The sequence below is a fragment of the Zosterops lateralis genome (genome assembly GCF_965231275.1).
Source record: "Zosterops lateralis genome assembly, chromosome: 1".
Lineage (NCBI taxonomy): Eukaryota > Metazoa > Chordata > Aves > Passeriformes > Zosteropidae > Zosterops > Zosterops lateralis.
In genome coordinates this window covers 30,647,729-30,666,659 of record NC_139762.1, presented here as the reverse complement: position 1 = coordinate 30,666,659, position 18,931 = coordinate 30,647,729, and the positions used below count along the sequence as shown (strand labels likewise).

Genomic DNA, 18,931 nt, shown 5'->3' with positions numbered 1-18,931 from the left:
ATGAGTCTGGAATTTATACTGTGAGATGATTCTAGAGAGAAAGCAAAATTGCACTGTGCAGAGGTAAAGGTTACCAGCATCCAGTGAAAAATTACCAGCAACAAGTTACCAGCAACCAGCTTGAAACATGCCCAGTTCTTATTATATGATCTTTTTAAAAAATAAAAAAAAACAGAGGCAAGGGGGGTCCACCTCAACTTATTGATTTTCTAGAAGTACCTATCTGTATGATGAAGCAAAGCTTGTAAAAGGTCGAGACAGATATAACTATTTTTGTCAAGGTACTCTTCACTCTGATGGTGCTCAGAATTTGACAGCGCTTTTCTTATATTAGGCTTTTGTCATTAATACCTTGATGTTTTGTACTCTGTGTATAGCAAGCCTCATACCATATTCTCAGAGACAAAAATAACTCCTCTGTGTTCAGCTGAGTAGACTGACATTGTCTGAGAGACTGAACAGTGATAAATGAGAGAAATAAAAGAAGACAGAAGTCTCCAAGACCTAGTGTGCCTGTACCTTTACAAACAAAAGTTCTAGGCAGTATTATAGCTGAGAATTCTTTGTGGTAAAAAAATGGAATCCCAAACCTTCAGGCTACAGATAAGATATATATTCTTAATAACAAGGGAGAAGGTCCAGATTAGCAGGAGGGATGGATTCCACACCTCTGAAGAGGTTTTCCTTCACATTTCAGTGTATATCTAAAATGCATGCTTTAGTCAAATACAGGTAATGGAGTTCAGTACAAAGGAACCTGGATGTATTGTATAAAATCACCTGGCAATATCCCCTGGCCCTCCAATCTTAAAAAAGCCTTGAGAAATGAAGTAAAATTTCATCTGTGTTATGTTTACTCTTCCATTTAAGAAAGAGCAACAAATAACATTTGGATATTTTTCATGTGTAGGCCAAGTATTTTGCCATATCTCTACCCTTTAGAATTAATAATTTACATATATTTTTGTGGCCTTCACAGTCTCAGATTCTTGGGCTATAATGAATAATAGTGCTTTGCTTTAGTGACTGTCTTTTTCTGATAAATGTCCAGCTGATAGAAAAGAAACCATCCTCGTGAAACAACTAAAGGGGACAGCTGATTTTCTTTGGCTCTGTTAAAGATTTCATCCAAAAATAATTTTCTGGTTTTTATGTTTCTCCTACAAACACAAAATCAGAAACAAGAAAAAAAAAATAAATAATAGGTCCCAAAAAGCAACATCAATTGTAACCATTACTTTCTTTTAAAATCAAGTTGGTCCAATTTTAAGAGAATTCTTCCAAAAACTCATTAAAAAAAAAAAAAAAAAAAGAAAGAAAAAGTAAAGTATGTAGATTATAGTTTACTTTTTGAAAGGGAAGAGAAAATGTATATTTTTAAATGTTTTATATGCATGTTTATTGTCTGTGCCATATGAGTTGTGTTTTGTTCATAAGTGTTCTATTGATAATTTACATAAAATGCTTGGATGAGGATAGGCCCTTTGGCAGGAGTAAGCAAGCATGGAGTACACAAACCAAAAATCTCTTTGGGTGAAATACATTTTTAGTTTCTTGAGATTTTTGCCTCAACACAGAGAAGTGCAGTTTCAATTTAATATAGTATTTCTAATGCCATGTAGTAAATCCTTTACTTTTCCAGTCTTAACTGGAAATTTCAGAATTTCAAGCTACTCTTCAGCAAGCTAGATCCTGCCTTACTTATGCACAATTGCAGTTGAACTGTGTGAGAGTTCCTGCTTCTAAAGAAGCACACATTTCAGTCCTGACTTGTGTCAAGCATTTTTGGATCTTCCAACATACTTGATGCCAAAATACAATGCTACATGACAGTTTTGCAAGCAAACAAAAAGAGCAATCACTGCATCCTCCATTTTAATTCCACTCTCATGAAAAGCCTGTGATTTTAATATATACATTCACCCAATATTATTGCTTGTATTAGTTTCTTGCGTGAAGTACTTATTTTCTTTCAAAGTTACTGCTATGTTAGTATTTTTTATTTTTAGCAGAGCATACCAGTCAGGCAAATGAATGCTAGTAACATTCAGTTCACTCTCCTGTAGGAAAGGACTTTTGCTTGTCTGCAGCCTCACGAAGGCTTTGTACCTGACAACTGTCTCATCTGCATGCAAAACATAGGAACTATTGTCCAGATATAGCTGTCAAGGAAAGGCTAACACTCTAAGTATTAGCTTTAAGACATGCAGACTTTTACTGTTCCAATCCCAACCAAATTTTACTGCTTCTACCTTCTCAGGTACATAGTAGACCAGTAAAATTTACAATCAACTGAGTATTTAGAAAAATCCAGGGTCCTGGCCATTTCATGCAAATAAAAACTGTAGTATGAATTCAATAGTGGTAGAATTTTAGTCTAGTGTTCATGGCCAAAATTTCTGTAGTCCAAGGTATGTGTTGAGCCTCCATGTCTGGTTGTTGCTCCCCATGCAGTTTAGCCGCATTTAGGTAATTTCAATTGAATGCTGTTTTCAAAATCTGTTGGGACTTTGCAGGATGAAAAGCACTTTATAAATGTAAAATATTTTATTATTACAGCTGCCTCCAAGAGAGAAGCTGTGTTTAGCTGAACATTCAGAAAGAAAATTTACAGAAATGTATTAGAAACTAATTTTATTTCCAAACCACACTCAGTAGAGATTCAAACTATTTGTCTTGAATTGTACCTGCCAAATTTTGATGACATGAAATTCCCCCTCCCCATTTAAAAGAGAGAGATTGACCACAGTCATACTGCAGACATTAAAGTAACCTGCATTATTAGGTTTTCTCCACATTCCAATCTATCTGCCTTAGGGTATTAAACCCTACTTTCATCTCTGTGAGGTTCAGTATTGCCAAATCCAAGCCATAAGGCCATGTCTAGACTACAAACTGAAAAGTGGGTTTGACTGCACATATGGGCACCCTAAGCCACATGTCCCACAATTTTCCCATCTCTACTTTCGTACATAGCCCACTCACAGCTTGGTTTTAAATAATTTACACTGTTACAAAGAAAACCAACCTCCCAGTACTAGCTGATGAACCATTACTATGATTGATTTTGCCTGGGTGCAGGCCAGGCAGGCTGACTGAACAAAAGCTTGGCCCACACAAAGCCACTGAGTATAATCAACGTTTCTGAGACTAGTGAGAGTTTTTCTACCTCCTGGCACTCATCTAAATAACGCCTCGGTATTAGTTTAAAGGTTTGTGGTGTGAATTATGGGAGAGTTAGGTCTTGAGAATATTCTGAGATCCACACATGCCTGACAGTAGAGATGCAAATCCTAGACATAAAAAGCATTGTAATGGTCCCAAAATCATAAGATTAGATTAATGAGATATTTCAAGTACACCGCCATCTTTTGATGCTGGAGCCCAAACCAATTAAGGTTCAGGATAGTCTGAACTTTTACCATGCAAAGATTATGTGTGCCACAAAGCTGAAGGCTAGCTTTGGAGAGCAAACTCAGTACTTCTGCTCCTCAGATGGTAATAAGGTAATAAAGGCAAACAATGACTGACTTCAATCCTCTGCAACACCCCTAGCCAGAAAGGACCTTAATAGCCAAGAGTAATCCTTAAGTATGATTACATTAAGCACCCACTGTATTCCTGGGACTGTCTTCCTTTCTTTAATCTTTCTGTGTGGGATAATTAAGATGTTTTCAAGTCCTTTCAGGTATTGTAGTTTCACAAAGTGTGCTAAGTCTCATGTGGTGACTTGATATTAAGTCACTGCTATATTACCTATTGTATCAAAATAAAGAACAGTTAGTGAGTGATACAAAAAGAACCAAATGGGAATGGGAGGATTCCCAAGCCCCTCTTTCAAGGACAGTCACAGATTCTTTTATAATGGCATTACTGCATGTGGCATAAGGTTGAAATTGGAGCCTCAGTGTTGAATTTCCATAGGAAGCAATGCATATTGGGGGACAAGGATATGACACATTCACTAATGACCTCAAAATAGACTACACATCTAACAGGAAGAATGAATAAGATCTTCCCTCAGATGTTTGGAATGAGTACTTGGGAAGGACTGCCATCACATAATTAGCACAAGTGTGCTGACACTAGTAATAAACACTAAGCAATGGAAACAATGAGAAGATGTAAACTATTTTAACAAGCTGGATAAATCAAAAATTTTATAACCATGCTATTCATAAATATGATGCCTCTTTTTAACATTGAAATTTGAATCTAATGCTAATTGAGCAAAAGTTAGTAGAAAGACCATTCTGATTGTTGCAGTTGCTGCTGATGGTTAAAGTTCACATTGGCCTCGAAGTCCAAAATGCTTACCTAAGAGCTTTCTGGGCTGGTGGTGACATGCCATTGCTGTATCTACATTTTAGACAGTGAAATCTCATGTGCCACCTATTGGAAAAGATGTTTTGGGTTATTTTAAAGTGCACACTCAGAACCTCAGAACACAGATGTTCAGAACTTGGCCAGCTATTCCCTTGGTGAGTGTTTTATTTTACTGCATGGAGGCTCTAAACACAACTCCCTGTGAGCTGATTGAAGGATTTCCATTGACTTCAGCAAGGTTCAGATTGGATCCCTCATGCTGAAGCAAAAAGCATGCATGGCTCTTCCTTGTGACAGTTTAGAAAACAAATTGTCTAACTTAACAGGTTTTTTTTTAAAGTGTTTTCCAGAATGTACAATAAAATGCTTTTCATAGCCATACATTTCTCTGTCCTTAGTGACCATCATATCCTTTTGGTTTTGTTTATATTTGTTGATTGAATTAATCATAATAAAATAACAACTTTCCTCACTTTACAACAGAGAAAGTAATTAATGAATAAATTCACTCCAGCACTTCAGTTTTAGTTCTTTTCTTAACAGACCTTATACTGATACTATGTCTACAAGAATTATGGATTGGGTTGACCAGAACAAAAGAGTTTATTCTGCATAAGAGGTTCTCTTTACTGTTCTCTATATTATTTGTTAGAAGGAGCAAAAGATATCTATTCTATGCACAGTTTATAAGAGTCTATGTATGTAAATGTGGTACAGCTCAAGTAAGAAGTAGTCGTGAAACTTCGTATCAGCTAGAGAGGGCAAAACCTCAAAGTTCAGGAAGATGTTTGAGCTATAATATTTACTGACATCCTCTACACCTATAAAACACAAAAACTATGCTATAACTTCTTTTACATATAGAAATATTTTTAACTAGTTTTCCCTTATGTGGTTCACCTAAAGTAAGAAAGCCATCATAGATATGCTTCTTCACTGTTGTAAGGAGCTGTACAGCAACAGGTACTTTCATAGAATCATAGAAACTTGTAAAATTCTTTTTCACCAATTATTTTATATAAATGGGTGCAAAATGCATTCCACCTACTAATTAAGATAATCTCCTCAGAATACCAAATTTACAAAATATGTCCCCAAATTGGCTCCTGGACCTGCCTGATCTACTGGCTCTTTCTGACACTGTGCAGGTCTGTCTTTTATAGGTACTTCAAATGTTTTTCCTTCCTTGAAAATTGGATTGTGCAAAAAAATCTCTGGAGAGACACATTTCCAGTCCTCTGTCTCCTCTCCTGGTTGCTAAATGGGCTTCCCACACAGAGGAACCAGGTGGAACCGACACAGGAATGCCAGGCATTTGTTATCACACCTCTCATGCTCCAACAGCTTGCCAGAGTTTGCAATGGAAAAACAAAAGGAGGGAGTCGGCACAAGGCGCTAATTCCATTCAGCTGTGCAAGAGGTGGATGAAAATGAGCATCTGTGAGGCAAAACTCTGAAGGGAGGTTGGAGGACAAGATTTCATGATCCTGTCCTTCTAAGAGGAAGCCAAGGTAGCATGTAATGCAAAAATTAAACTAAATACCATCTCTTACTTGCTGTTTATGCCAAGGTGGCTTGATACATCCAGCCCTACAAAGGAAATAGGCATCTCCAAGACTTACAGGAGGCCAGTCTGGCTACCATCAGGGAAGAATCAGGCCAGGAATTTTCACCTGCAGGATTTTCCATTTACAGAAAAATTGTTTTGTTTTAATCAGACAGGCATGAATATGTGAGATGAGAGCTACATTTTAGATGAAAACTCCAAGAAGGAAGGACACTACTCTGGTTTTCTTCAGCGTGAAAATTTATTGGAAGTATTCCTCCTGAAAAACAAACTCAGATGTTGACAGTTCTGAAAGCTTTATTTGTGTAACATTTCCATGCTAGGATACATTTTAGAAAAGTTACCCTTTGAAAAGCTCAGAAGAATTGCAGAAAGGCCAAATGAACAAACAGAATGTTCTGACGTTTTCTTTCTTGAATACTGTTTGTAAGTCATCTAAACCATTTTGTCATTCCAAAGACTAAAGACTGAAGTCCCAAAATAAATGTCGCTCACAACAACCATGCTTTGCATTGGAAAAAGAATGTCTTTGTTGCCTGAAGGTTACAGGCATAAACAGAGTCAAGGTTTTGTATATTGTGTAACATGCATTTGTTGTTGAGCCTGTTTAGTTCCTGGACAGTGATGTGAGGTGCAACAGTGACAAGAGTTACTGTTATGGCCAGTTTTGAGTAGTATGGACAAAGTTTAATCTTTGAAGAAGTAGTAATTTTAAAATAATCATTGCTGATTATCTCTGCTGACAGCAGCTTTATTGTTAAATTGTTTTGTAACTGTATAACTTTAACTACATTTTAATTCAAAGTGCTAATCTGTTGTGATCATACAGATACATAGAGCATTAGACGAAAACTGAAATCCCACTGCACTTCAGGCTAGAGGATTGTTTTACTTAAAACTCTGTGATTAAGCAACTACAGGTAATAATTATTTATTGCCATGAAGTCATACTAAGTGACTTCTAAGTTTAGATAAAATGAGATAAGTAATCCTTTAAAACCTAAGGCAGGGATTATCCTATTGCTGGTGAACTGCCACTATTAAAGTCAAGATTAATAAAAAAAATTAAAATAGTAACATCTGGATAGATTTTCTTCTTTCCCTGAAGTTTCTTCTGTAAGTAGTCTCAGAATGTGAAGATCTTTTTCTGACTTGGATTGAAGAAAAGATTTTGAAATCTTGACATTTATGGCTGCAAAGAATTGCCATTCTTGTTCTTCCCTGAAGTGTTTTGATATTAAATTTTACATAGAACCTGGAGAATGGGTGGAATGTACTGAATATTCATTCCCACCTCTCAACTTCATGTCAATAACATTTTTCACACTCTTCACCAAGCCGACTGCTCATGTGTTTCTATGTGTTATATTTGTGAGTGACATGACTCAACTGCAACAACAAAATGTTCTTGCTGTAAAAATGCCTAAAAGCTATTAGTCATTTAGCCCTAGAATTTTGGAAACTTGACTCTCAGTATGCATTTTGTTAATGTTTGTAATATTAGTTAAGGTTTTGTAGTCAAAATAAGTTTTACTAAGCTTTAGTTCAGTAAAAATGTAATTTTAAAAGAGATTCTAGAGCATTTCACAGAGATCTCAATCAGCTCTTCCTGTTATGTTTTCTTTTTACATGTGAATTCAAGGTATTGAAAATTGCCAGAAAGGAACTCTGGAATGGGCTGTAGTGTCTGTGTAGTCAGATGATACTTGGTTCTATGTCTTAATTTCATTGAGACTGATTCATTCATTTATTGCATGAAAGAGTTTGGGACTTAAAAAAACAATAGGTGACTAAAACTAACTTCTGATAGGAAGGAAATACCCTCAGGAGCCAAGACTAAAAACCAATACATAAAGATAGATCCTTTAAGAGACAGATTTTCGTTTTAATTAAGGATCCCAGTGTTTAAAACTGTCTGGGGTGATAATGTGAAAACATTTGCTGGATTATAGCAGATCCCACATCTGCAAACAAGAAATTCTCAGTACTGTACAAATGCACCATCATATTGTACAGATTAATTTTAATACAATAAACTCTATATGTTTTGATCAACTATATTGCAGTTCATGGGTGAAACCCTGATACTGAGTGTGTGGTAAACCTGTGAATTTTTTGTGCAGGATGGGCCATTTCTGTCTCTTGGCAGGGAAAGGATTACACAGTATTACAATTATTAAAAATCTAATTTGGGGCCAGGTTTTGCCCTCAGGAACTTCCTTAATTTCAGCAGAGAGTTGTGCATGTTTATCTGATTGAAGAATTTGGACACTATCATTCTTGGTGAAGGTAACTTTTTTCTTTAACAAGATTGTGCACTAGTTGTTTTAGTCAATCTAAAATCTGAACGTAGCAGGGATAAGTTTCCTACCAGGAGACAAATGTCAGTAACTGTTCTGTTTTGATAATGTAAAGCGATTTCCTTGTAAAGTGAGTGAGAGATGGAGCAGAAGGAAGGAAAGAGGGATCTTCTTCCAGATACCTTGTAGGCTTGTTTTTAAATTATGACTTTGGATCTAACAACAGGTTTGGCAAGTGTTTGCCTAGGAAATCCTGACACCGTGCCAGATTTTCTGAGCTGGTTTGTAGTCAAGTGTGCATTTTTTAAATACACTGTAATCATTTCAGACCACATAATTAGAAACACAAAGCAGTTTACCGAAACGTAGTGATATATTAAGAGTTCAGTTAATTACACATAAAGAAACAAGTCAGACTTCAAAACCTTTACTCAGTTTCTGTTTTATTTGCAACTGGGGCATACTGATGGGACTTTGCCTGTTTAACATTGAGTAGGAGTTTCAGAATTTTAACCTGAGGGTAAAATTTTCAAAAGCATTTAAGTGACTGGCTCACTGAAAATCAATAGGACTTTCACTCCTTAGGGCAACACTTTACAAAATATGTAGATACCAAAGTCCAGTTCTCTTCAGTGTCTATGTGTAGTAAAAAAAATAAATTCCATCTTTCCTGACCTAAATTTTCTTAAAATAGAATGTTACATTCCAGTGTCATCTAAGAGTTTCTAAAAATGTTATCACGCAAAAATGTAATCACAATTGGACAGGCTGTTATTCTAATTTTTTTTTTTTTTTTTTTTTTTTTTTTTTTTTTTTTTTTGTAAAATGGTTTGGTACTCTTTCTTCTTCAACATGTGCAGAAATCATAAAATACTTTTTGGATGATAAGCCACATTGTCTTCAAACTTGTCTTAAAATCTTACTGCACATGTTCAAGAAGAGTTCTTCACTCTAAGGTAAATTTTCCTAGAATTTAAAAAAAAAAAAATCCCCCTTTTCAGCCTATTTAATGTCTTTTTTGATAAAAGTGATAATTTACTTCCTTTGAAGCCACAGCCTGACCTAAATTATTTTGTTTACATTACATATAAGAGCAAGCAGAAAAAAATAAAATTGTAATATGGCATCTTAAGCAGACAAAGAAGACATAAATCAGAACTAATTAGTAATTCTTGTTAATGAGATTATATGTTATGTTTTCCATTGAATCTCTTAAATGTAATTTACTGAGAAAATTAAAAAGTTTCAGTATAGAAATACCACAGTATTCAGAAAACCTTTGGTTTTAGAATTTGCAGCATGGGAGGGTATCTTGGTTCTCTGACATGCTTTCTATATGAGCTTTAAAACTATGCTAACTTGTTGCACAACAGCTTACAAGTTCTCAACAGTTGCGCTTATTACAATTTTACCTCACTTTCAGACAAGTTCTCTTATCAAGCTCCAAATCACATTTTAGGCAGCTTTGAAGTACATTACTAATATATTTATTGCTTAACAGAAAATCGCCTGACAGTCCTTTCTGTTTTAAGGTCCAAACTAATAAATGTCAGTTTATTTTTTGCAATCATTTATCTGAGCCTGCTCTTACTCTCAAAGTATCTGGCTTTGAAACAAGTCAGGAGTGCTATACTCTAATGGTCTTCTTCTTGGAGCTAACAATAAAAACATAAACACAAATTTTTAACCTTTCTTTCCATGATGCCTTGATTCTAATTCTGGCGTTTTTCTGTCATTACTAAAACTGGGCAGGCCTAAGTTTTATGAAAAATTGAGGATTCCTTCTTTTTTTGTGCTCGTTCAGTGATCATGTGGTTTGCAAGGCTCTCTGGCAGTCATTTGTACTTGTCAGTGCATACTCTTCTATTCCCTGTGGCTGTTTTGTGCTGCTAGACAGGTGTGTGCACTCTGCACAAAACTTTGCCCTTTGGACATCATTAGACTGTCTAAGAAACATGGAGAATGGGATCCTGACAGACTTATAAATGACCATGAAGAAGACAATTTTCTTTTGGGATCTTTATGGAATGTATACCTTCTATTATTCCACATCCATTGAGAGAGTGTGGTTTTTCCATCGCAGAAAATGAAAAAAGCAAGATTTAAGGTGCAGATAACTCTGGATACCATTCTCTCTGAAGAGTGATGGATGGCTTTACCACTATGTTTAGGTTCATTCAGAAGCAAGGTTGTCAAGATAGGAGGAGCAGTTCAGTTGAAAAAAGTGTGCAGTTAAATGTAGCACTTTATCCCTGGGTACATGTACAAACATTTAAATGAATCTGGTTAATGGGTTTCTGCCCTGTGTCTTCCCCACAGTTGCTTTTCAAGCATCTGAATAAACAAGGGCCTTTGCAACATGCCAAGCTGCAGAAGGAAGCGCTCTTGTATCCTTGGGAGCAATGAAATCCAGACTCCTGGACCCTGAGCACTGAGCACTCAGCCCCTCCAGACACTCAGGTATAGTCAGTATGCCCCGGCTAATCTTAAGCATCATAATGGAAGATAAAGGAGAGAGAATTTATTGCCTAGGACTCAAAGCACACAGAGTTTTATAGATCAATAAGAACATCCTGAGTTATGCCCAGGGGCAAAAAGGAAGCCAGTACAGACTTCAAAGACCTTGTGTAATATATTCCTTATGGCCAATATTACAGATTAAGCAGAGCAATGTTTGACACAAGCCATCGAATCTGACTAGAATGAGAACACACTATACACTTTATAAGTCTATTTTGGAGGCTACGAGAATAACTTAGAGCCTTCACCTTTGAGAACTTACTACAACATCTAACTAATGATAGCAAAATATATTTTAAGTCTGGGAACTCATTCTGAGTTAAGCAAGAAGAAACACCTTTTGATTCTGAAGTTCACTGAGGAAGAATAACCAAATTTATCTGATCAGAATTTCTTCAAGCAACTTCTAATCTCTCTCAGGGAGACTGAGAAAAAGCAAAAGACTGGAAGCTCTAGGTTTGATAAAGAAAGTATAAATCAAATTAACTGACAAACTCCTCAGAAGCCTGCTTACCTTTCAAAGCAGGAAGGTTGACAGTACTGACCAAGACACTGAAATTACAATATTTTCATACAATATTTGTAACAAGTGGAAAACACAAAATTAGAACAATGTCTACTCTGTATCTAGTGCACAGAAAAAATGAGGTAATCTGTATTATCTTTCCTGTGGCAAATTCAGGGCCAAATTTTCCTTTTAAAAGAGTGTAAGAGGCCTTTCTTGTGGTCTTCCTTTTATAAGTGACAGATCAAGAGATGTATGTGACAAACCTAATGGTTTGTCTAAATTGGTTAGACTAAATTTGAAAGGATGATCATTAGCTTTCATTGAAAGCTGAAAAGGTCGAGGCCTTGCAAGCTCGTTGTAGACCCAGCTCTGTAACAACTCCTAAGTCCCATTCATTTTCCCTGTGAGAAGATCATATGCCTTATTTCAAAGAAAACAGCTCTCAAGGAAACCTCTGACTTTCTTAAGACTTGTCTAATGTGGGAAAATCTCACCTAGGAAGAGGTCCCCTGACTGGTAAACACAGGTACTGTGCATAACTGGAAAATTGGTTCCATGCTTTTAATTACAGTGGCTCAGTTCAGCACAGAGACTGTCCTGCAGGGAAGGTGAGATGTGTAAAGATCTGTATGATCTGTGAATATGAAAAGAAATTAAGTAGGACTTGAACTTTAACAAGGTTCACTGCTTGTTGAAAAAAGAATAATGCTTAAATGTTAATGACCTGTAATATACATATATTTTTTGATTATTTACTTAAGAAAACTTGTTTTTTAAGGAAAGGAAAAATGCACATCTTTGCTTTTTGGGGTTAGAATAGATGCTTCATGAGAGTGGAACTTGGAGCTTTGTAAGGGGTTAGCAGTGATCCCACTCCTCCATACATTACCCTGCTGAAAGATCTCGCTCTGCCTTGCAACATTCTTGTTATTCCAGAACTGGGTTGGGCTAGTCATAATAGATGCAGGCAATCAAGTCAACTTCCCCACACACAGCTCTGGCAGTAAAACTCACTTCATCTTGCAACACTCCTGTTTTTCCTGTGTCCTTGAAGCAAAAGCTATCAGTTTGGCACTCACTGTGGATGTGTCCCTACTCCTGCTGAAATCCAGGATAACTTTGTCAGTGATGCAAGAGGAAAGTGTTGCTGATATAGGCAAATGTCTGCTTGTGACTAGGGTGAAACAAAGTTTTCTTGTCTGAATGACAGATTTTGATCCTTGCAATAGATGTAACTAACCTGTGTTCCACTTATGATTTTATTACAGCAATAAAATCCAGTGTGACTTTAGATATCAACTCAATTACAGAGAGTGTAAGTGAGATTACAGTCTAACCTTTACATAATATGGCCTTCTGAAAGGCTGGGCTTTTTCCCAAGAAAAAGGTTTCCTTTCTAGTTAGAACACTAAAGTTTTCAGGGTTGATCACTCTTGTTATATTTATTTTGAAAATCTATAGAGCATTCACCATGATGCAGACAAGCATTGACCTACTGGCAACATCTCGGTTTACACTGGTGTTTGTATCTGGGCCATGTGATTTTATATCAAATCAAGTAAATGAGTGACACAATAAAAAAAGTATGCCCAAGTAAGAGTGCCAAAATTTTTAAAAAAAGATTTGAATGTTTTCTCTTTGTTTCCTTTATCACGTGAAATAATACATTAAAATATAAGAATGCTCTAGGCAATGTACAAAACTAAAAAAGACTAGTTTGGTGAATGAGCATGGTGATAGGTTATGGATACGGATACGTTTGTACTAAGGAGCCTAGAGGAGATACTTTTTATGTGTGGTGATACAGAAATACATACTTATAACTCTGCACACCAGGGAGAGAATATTCCCCTAAACCAAGTAATTTTCCTTGCAGTACTCCCTGTTGATCAAAGCTGCATAATTTAAAGCATCTAGAGGCAGCATTAAATTATTCACAATATTTTTTAAAAATAAGTTTAGTATATTGCAGACAGTATTTGTGTAACTAGCAGTCTTCTGTAAGTTCTAGAATTTTTTTCATCCTTATAGAGCTCACCTCAGTTTGAGAAGAGGGCACATAACTTTGCATAAATTGGGCACGAGACACCGTGGCATTGTGACACCGTGTCAGTCACATCACGCCGAAGTGCCCGGCACGCAGGACCATGGGGATGGCAGGGCAGAGCCGGCAGTCTCTGGGTCTCAGCCTGAATGCTGCTGTGTGCTGCTTCCTAAGTTTTCTGATACCCTCAAAAGCCCCAAATAGGAATCCTGCAATTAGTGCATCTAACTCCTCCTTTACTGCAGTCTCCTCTCCTATTGGTGAAAGGTCTTCGCAGCTCATGGAGGGACCCCACCCCTTTTGTGGGTTTTCATTCTGAAGCTGTCCACAACTTTACACCTGAATGAATGCCAAACCTCTCTGAATATATAAAGGAAACCTTCAAGAGCAATTTCAGTTACACAGAAGAAGCAGAAGGAAAAGATTTCATCCAGCTCTGTCAGACAGAGACTGAACCAGCCATGCTTCTCCCTGCCATTCACTTCTATGGCTTTCTCCTGGCTTGCATCTTCACGAGAAGCTCCTCGGCTTTCAAGAACGACGCCACAGAGATACTTTATTCCCACGTTGTTAAACCCGCTGCGGCGAGCCCAAGCAGCAACAGCACGTTGAATCAAGCCAGGAACGGAGGCAGGCACTACACCAGCGCTGGATCCGACCGTAGCAGTGAGTATCCCGGCGGCGGCACTCACCGCAGCCGTGGGCGGCAGCCGCGCCTGGCCCGGCGCCGGGAGCGGGAGAGGCGGCGGATCCCGCCGGAGCCGCGCATCCCCCGGCAGCGCCCCGGCCCCTCCCGCCCCAGCGCGGCGCTCCAGGGAACCGGCGCCCGGGGGAGCCGGGACACGGCGGGATGCTGCTGGTCCCGGGCCGGATCTGCCCCGCCGGGCGGCCCCGAGCCGGCCGCCCTCCCACCCCCGTGCTGGGGAGTCCTGTAGGACCGGCTCGCTCGGGCAGGTTACTTCCTGAGGGAGGTTTATCCAGGAATGCCGGGCTCTGTGGCATCTCTCCGGCAGGGAAGCCAGATAAAGAAAAAGGAGAGAGAGGCATTTCCAGAGCGCTCGCTTTTTTTGTTTCACCTCCCACTGCGGGCAGGGGAGGTGTCTGGGCTACTTTTCAAGTGCAATAAAAAACTCTGAATTTTGTTCCCGCTGTTTAGTTTTACTTCCTGCTGTAGCACTTACCCGCTTAACACCTCCAGCAAAAGTAAACAAATCAGCTCGTAATTTACCTATGATCTCTGCTCTAACTTGCCTTTTTTATATCCAGTCTTTTCCTTCTGAGTTTGATGTATATATGTCAGATACGTAGGGATCTGGAAACCTGCTGACTTTATCTGTTCCCTCCCCTGCACACCGCCTTAAAATGAAAGAAATCCAGATAGAGAAACATACACACACACACCAACCCACCCACGGCAACTTGATAAAAATAGAGTCATCCCTGGAAAGTGAAGGCAACAAGTGACACCGATACCTTTCAGCTAAGCCAGGTGTGTCAGCTTCTGTGAATGCTCAGGGTTTAAATACACAGGAAACATCTCATCATTATGAGATTACTGGAACAGCTCAGTAGGTATTCATTGTCACTGAGCTGTCACTGGTGAATAGCTGAGCCGGGGAAGACAGAAAAACAGAAGGAAAGACAAACTCAGATCTGTGACCAGCTGCTTCCAGGTACATTCCTGAGTGCAGCTGCAGGAAGGCAAGCTTGAATCTTTTCTGCAAAGCAGACAGTAGAGCAGCCCTGTCAATTGTCCCTGGGATCAGCCTGCAGGTTTAGAGTCCCTCTGCCTGCCCACCCTGAGACACAGAGGACGGGGTGAAGCAATCTTAACTCAGTGCCTCAGTTCAGAACTTGCTCCCAAAAATCCAAGTAGAAACAGAAGCAGCCTGTAGCTGTAATATGTAGATGTACCTTCAAAGCCTTTTATGATTCACTCTGAAATGTTTCTAGTAATTACTTCTATTTTAAAAGCGTTAGTTAGTTGCATTGTGTGTAGAATCTGTGCCGTAATTGTCCTTCGGAAAGAGGGAGAGCACAGCCAGAAAAGATTGCTTATTAAAATTAAGCACACTGTGGGCGTTTATTTCAAAGTGTAATTACTGAAATAAACAGTTGTGTTTATTGCAGGGTGTAGAGCTGCACATACAGACAGGTACAAACTTGCCTGCAAGAGAAGCTCTGCATGTTGATTCTGTCAGCTGCCTGAGAGAATTCGCAGGATCCTCTATGTTACATATAATATACATACTACTACAGTTACAAAGATGGTGTTCTTTTGAGACCAAAACAACCTCTCTGAAACTGTTGCTGCTAATCATTCAATCTTCCTAGGCAGAACCTCATTCTGTGGTAACTTCAGCTGTTACCACTTTTGTTACTACCAGTGTCTGCCCAGAGCCACAGAGTTCATGGGGGAGTTCAGTCCACTGTAACCATGGAATGAGAAGAAACACACTATTTGAAATTCATTTAAAAGCATTCAACTGTTTCCAAAGCAGTGTTTCCCCCTTTGCTAATGATCGAACATAACTGGTGTAAACATCACAGTGCAGATTCCCTAGACTGAGAACAAGCAGGAAACATTTCTTCCCTTGGGGCATTTTTTCTCTTCTAAAAGGTATGTCCTTTTTAGAAGAAGGATATAGAACAAAATAGCCTCTTCTACCACAACTGCTGAAGTGCATGTCATTAGGATTTCTTTATGCTGTGGTATTATCCAGAGATACTATCAGCACTTGAGGCGCTTGTGTTAGGGGACACAACAGCAAAGAGATGTAAAGATTACAGCCTACTTTAACTTCTGCAAAACATACCTCGCTAATGTGAAAATGACTGTTTAAGGAAATCACTCCATTCTGAATCTCAGTGTTTCTTGTTCTGTGCATTCTGCAGATCGTGTTCAAGTTGGCTGTCGAGAACTGAGATCCACCAAGTACATCTCAGATGGCCAATGCACCAGTATTAATCCCCTGAAAGAACTGGTGTGTGCTGGTGAATGCCTCCCTTTGCCACTGCTCCCCAACTGGATTGGAGGAGGTTACGGAACCAAGTACTGGAGCAGGCGGAGCTCACAGGAGTGGAGATGTGTCAACGACAAAACTCGCACTCAGAGGATTCAGCTGCAGTGCCAGGATGGAAGTATAAGAACCTACAAAATAACTGTGGTCACAGCCTGCAAGTGCAAGCGATACACCAGGCAGCACAATGAGTCCAGCCACAACTTTGAGGGAACCTCTCAAGCAAAGCCCATCCAGCATCACAAAGAAAGGAAAAGAGCCAGTAAATCCAGCAAGCATAGCACAAGTTAGAAGTCAGATATCCTCTGCTCTCTCATCTCCTCTCCTTGTGCCAAAATTGAACCCACCTGTAACCATTCGCTTTACCATTTTGACTGCTTAAAGACAAGTCTGCCATTGCTATGTTCTCAGTTGACACTACATGCTTATTGCTTTGACCAAAATCAAAAGGGGCATTCTCAGCATATGGACCTTTTGGGTGATTTTCCAAACGCTCAAGATGGGGAATAATACAAGCTTTCCAAAACCACACTATAAACTTTTACAATTTCTCCAGCCATGGAAGCAAAGAAAATTTGCCAAGAGTATTCACTGAAGTCAATTTTGTAAAATGATGCTTTGTGTGTTTTCCTGAGAACAGTTATCACATCTATTGCCTTTTGTATCATGTTTTATGACCTTCTGTCAACAGCTTAAAAATACAACACCTTGTATCTGCTTTCAGATTAATTCTAAGAAAAAGTGCTTTGCATGTTCACCTTTCTCTTATCTCAGTATACCAAAAATTAAAATATGCATGGCAGCAATCAAAAAGTAAAGCTGAACATACTATTTATTTGTTGTTGTAATTATTTAATGAGCTTTTATGTGTGTTATTTCCCTTCAAAATTTCCTTATGTTTATAGCTTTTCATATGTATCAAAGTATTTTCCTATGATTTGGGCCTGGATTAGAACATACATTTTGTAGATAATGTAAAATAGACATTTTAGCATTCAGGTATATATATTTTAATTTTGAACATTCATAGACTTAGTTTTTATTTTGACATAGCACCATAAAAACTGTATTTTTCATTCTTCATCTTGTGTTATTTTTGTTTAAAAAGTGTGCAATCAAAAGACAGATATGACTTCCTTTCAAATTCATTGGTTTCTTTTTTTTTTTTTAACAAAAATAAACACTGCTAAAAACCTGTATTGTCTGGCTCTCTGTATGAAAATGTACACATTTCAACCAGTCACAACACTTCAACTTTAAAAGAGGGAGAATATTATTTGGTTTAAAAAAGTCTATCCATGAAATTTAACATTGAAACAATCTTTTTCAATGTAAAAATCTTACCATGACCATTTAACAGATGGTGTTTATTAATGGTCCAAGTCAGGTTCTTATTTAACAATTCTCAAGCTCTGGATTTCAGAAGATGTGTATATTAGAGAAATTTTACCAGCTAGTGAGACACTGCCATTTTTTTTTCTTTTCATTAGTAATGATCAAATCAGAATAATGGTATAAATTACATATGGTTTCATTTTTTCTATAGAACCAATACAGTCCTGCACATTTATTCACAAATTCTAACAGAATGTGTCAGAAAATTAGTTATTAATCTACTTTTCAACACATACTGCATGAATCACCTGTTCTTAATCTTTCAAGATGTATTTAAACACTATGGGCAAGATTTCATAATGGGATTCTGCTGTTCTTAAATCATTAACTTTTACAATCCATTTGCACTCAAAGTAAAAATTACACAAGAGCAGAGTTATGAAGAATCTTGCCTGATAAGGTCTCACCCAAGTTCTCTTTGACCTTCTTTTTTATCGCATCCTATTTTACATTTTAATTCCAAAAGATTTGTAATGAAGTTCTTGGCAGACATCTTGGTCATTAATGGGGAACTGTTTGAAAATCACTGCTGCTGTGTGACTTGACTTCCTGAATCCCAAATTTTATCAACTAAATGTACTGATTTTTCAGTACATTTAGCTGATAAAATTACTCAAAGTTACTTTCAAGAATTCACTTTAAAATTTGCCATATGTGAGATAGATACACTTTTTAATTCAATTTTAGGTGATCCACATGGTAGTATAGTTAAAAACCCCCACTGCATTAATAAACGAGTTGTTTCAAATTCAATTTTGTGACTGAAAATATCAAAATGATGAGACCAGAGACCATTTATACTTCAATTTTGTGATCTTAAAGGTGCTTCTTTTAAGCATAAAAAGAGAGATGATGAATAAAGGAGTTAGCAGAGAGAGAACTGAAATGACATTGCTGCTAGGCATTTTAGTTCAGCAGACTTAGAGGTGTTTTTTTTTTTTTTAATTTAACAGACATTATAGTCTCATTCAATCATTTCATGACAGAATTTTTTTTTCCAAATGCCAAACATCTATCAATTTTTAAATTGCTATCCACCTACTTATTCAAGATGATAAAACACAAAATACTGAGATAATGGACTAAAATATAACCAATTTCAATGCCAATAGTCACTAAAAATCAGTTCTGTGTTTAACTTCGAGAAATAAGAAGGATGAAAAAACTGCACATCTTGCTCATAACTCTTCTTCAGTCAGTAAAGTTGGACTATAGGAACAAAATACATGTTTAAAATCAGTTTACATTTAG

At 37.6% G+C, this 18,931-nt stretch overlaps 1 protein-coding gene across 1 annotated transcript; it reads left to right on the top strand.

The window, feature by feature from the left end:
• Positions 1-13,565: 13,565 nt before the first annotated feature.
• SOSTDC1 (sclerostin domain containing 1) lies at positions 13,566-17,449 on the top strand. Its single transcript, XM_083856146.1, has 2 exons — positions 13,566-13,931; positions 16,161-17,449. The coding sequence occupies exons 1-2, from the start codon at positions 13,613-13,615 to the stop codon at positions 16,574-16,576; spliced, it is 735 nt and encodes a 244-aa protein (XP_083712272.1). The 5' UTR covers positions 13,566-13,612; the 3' UTR covers positions 16,577-17,449.
• The last annotated feature ends 1,482 nt before the right edge of the window (positions 17,450-18,931 follow it).

Coding starts and splice junctions, on each gene's coding strand:
- SOSTDC1 (XM_083856146.1), top strand. CDS start 13,613: ATGCCAAACCTCTCTGAATATATAAAGGAAACCTTCAAGAGCAATTTC. Junction 13,932..16,160: donor CGCTGGATCCGACCGTAGCA/GTGAGTATCCCG, acceptor TGCATTCTGCAG/ATCGTGTTCAAGTTGGCTGT.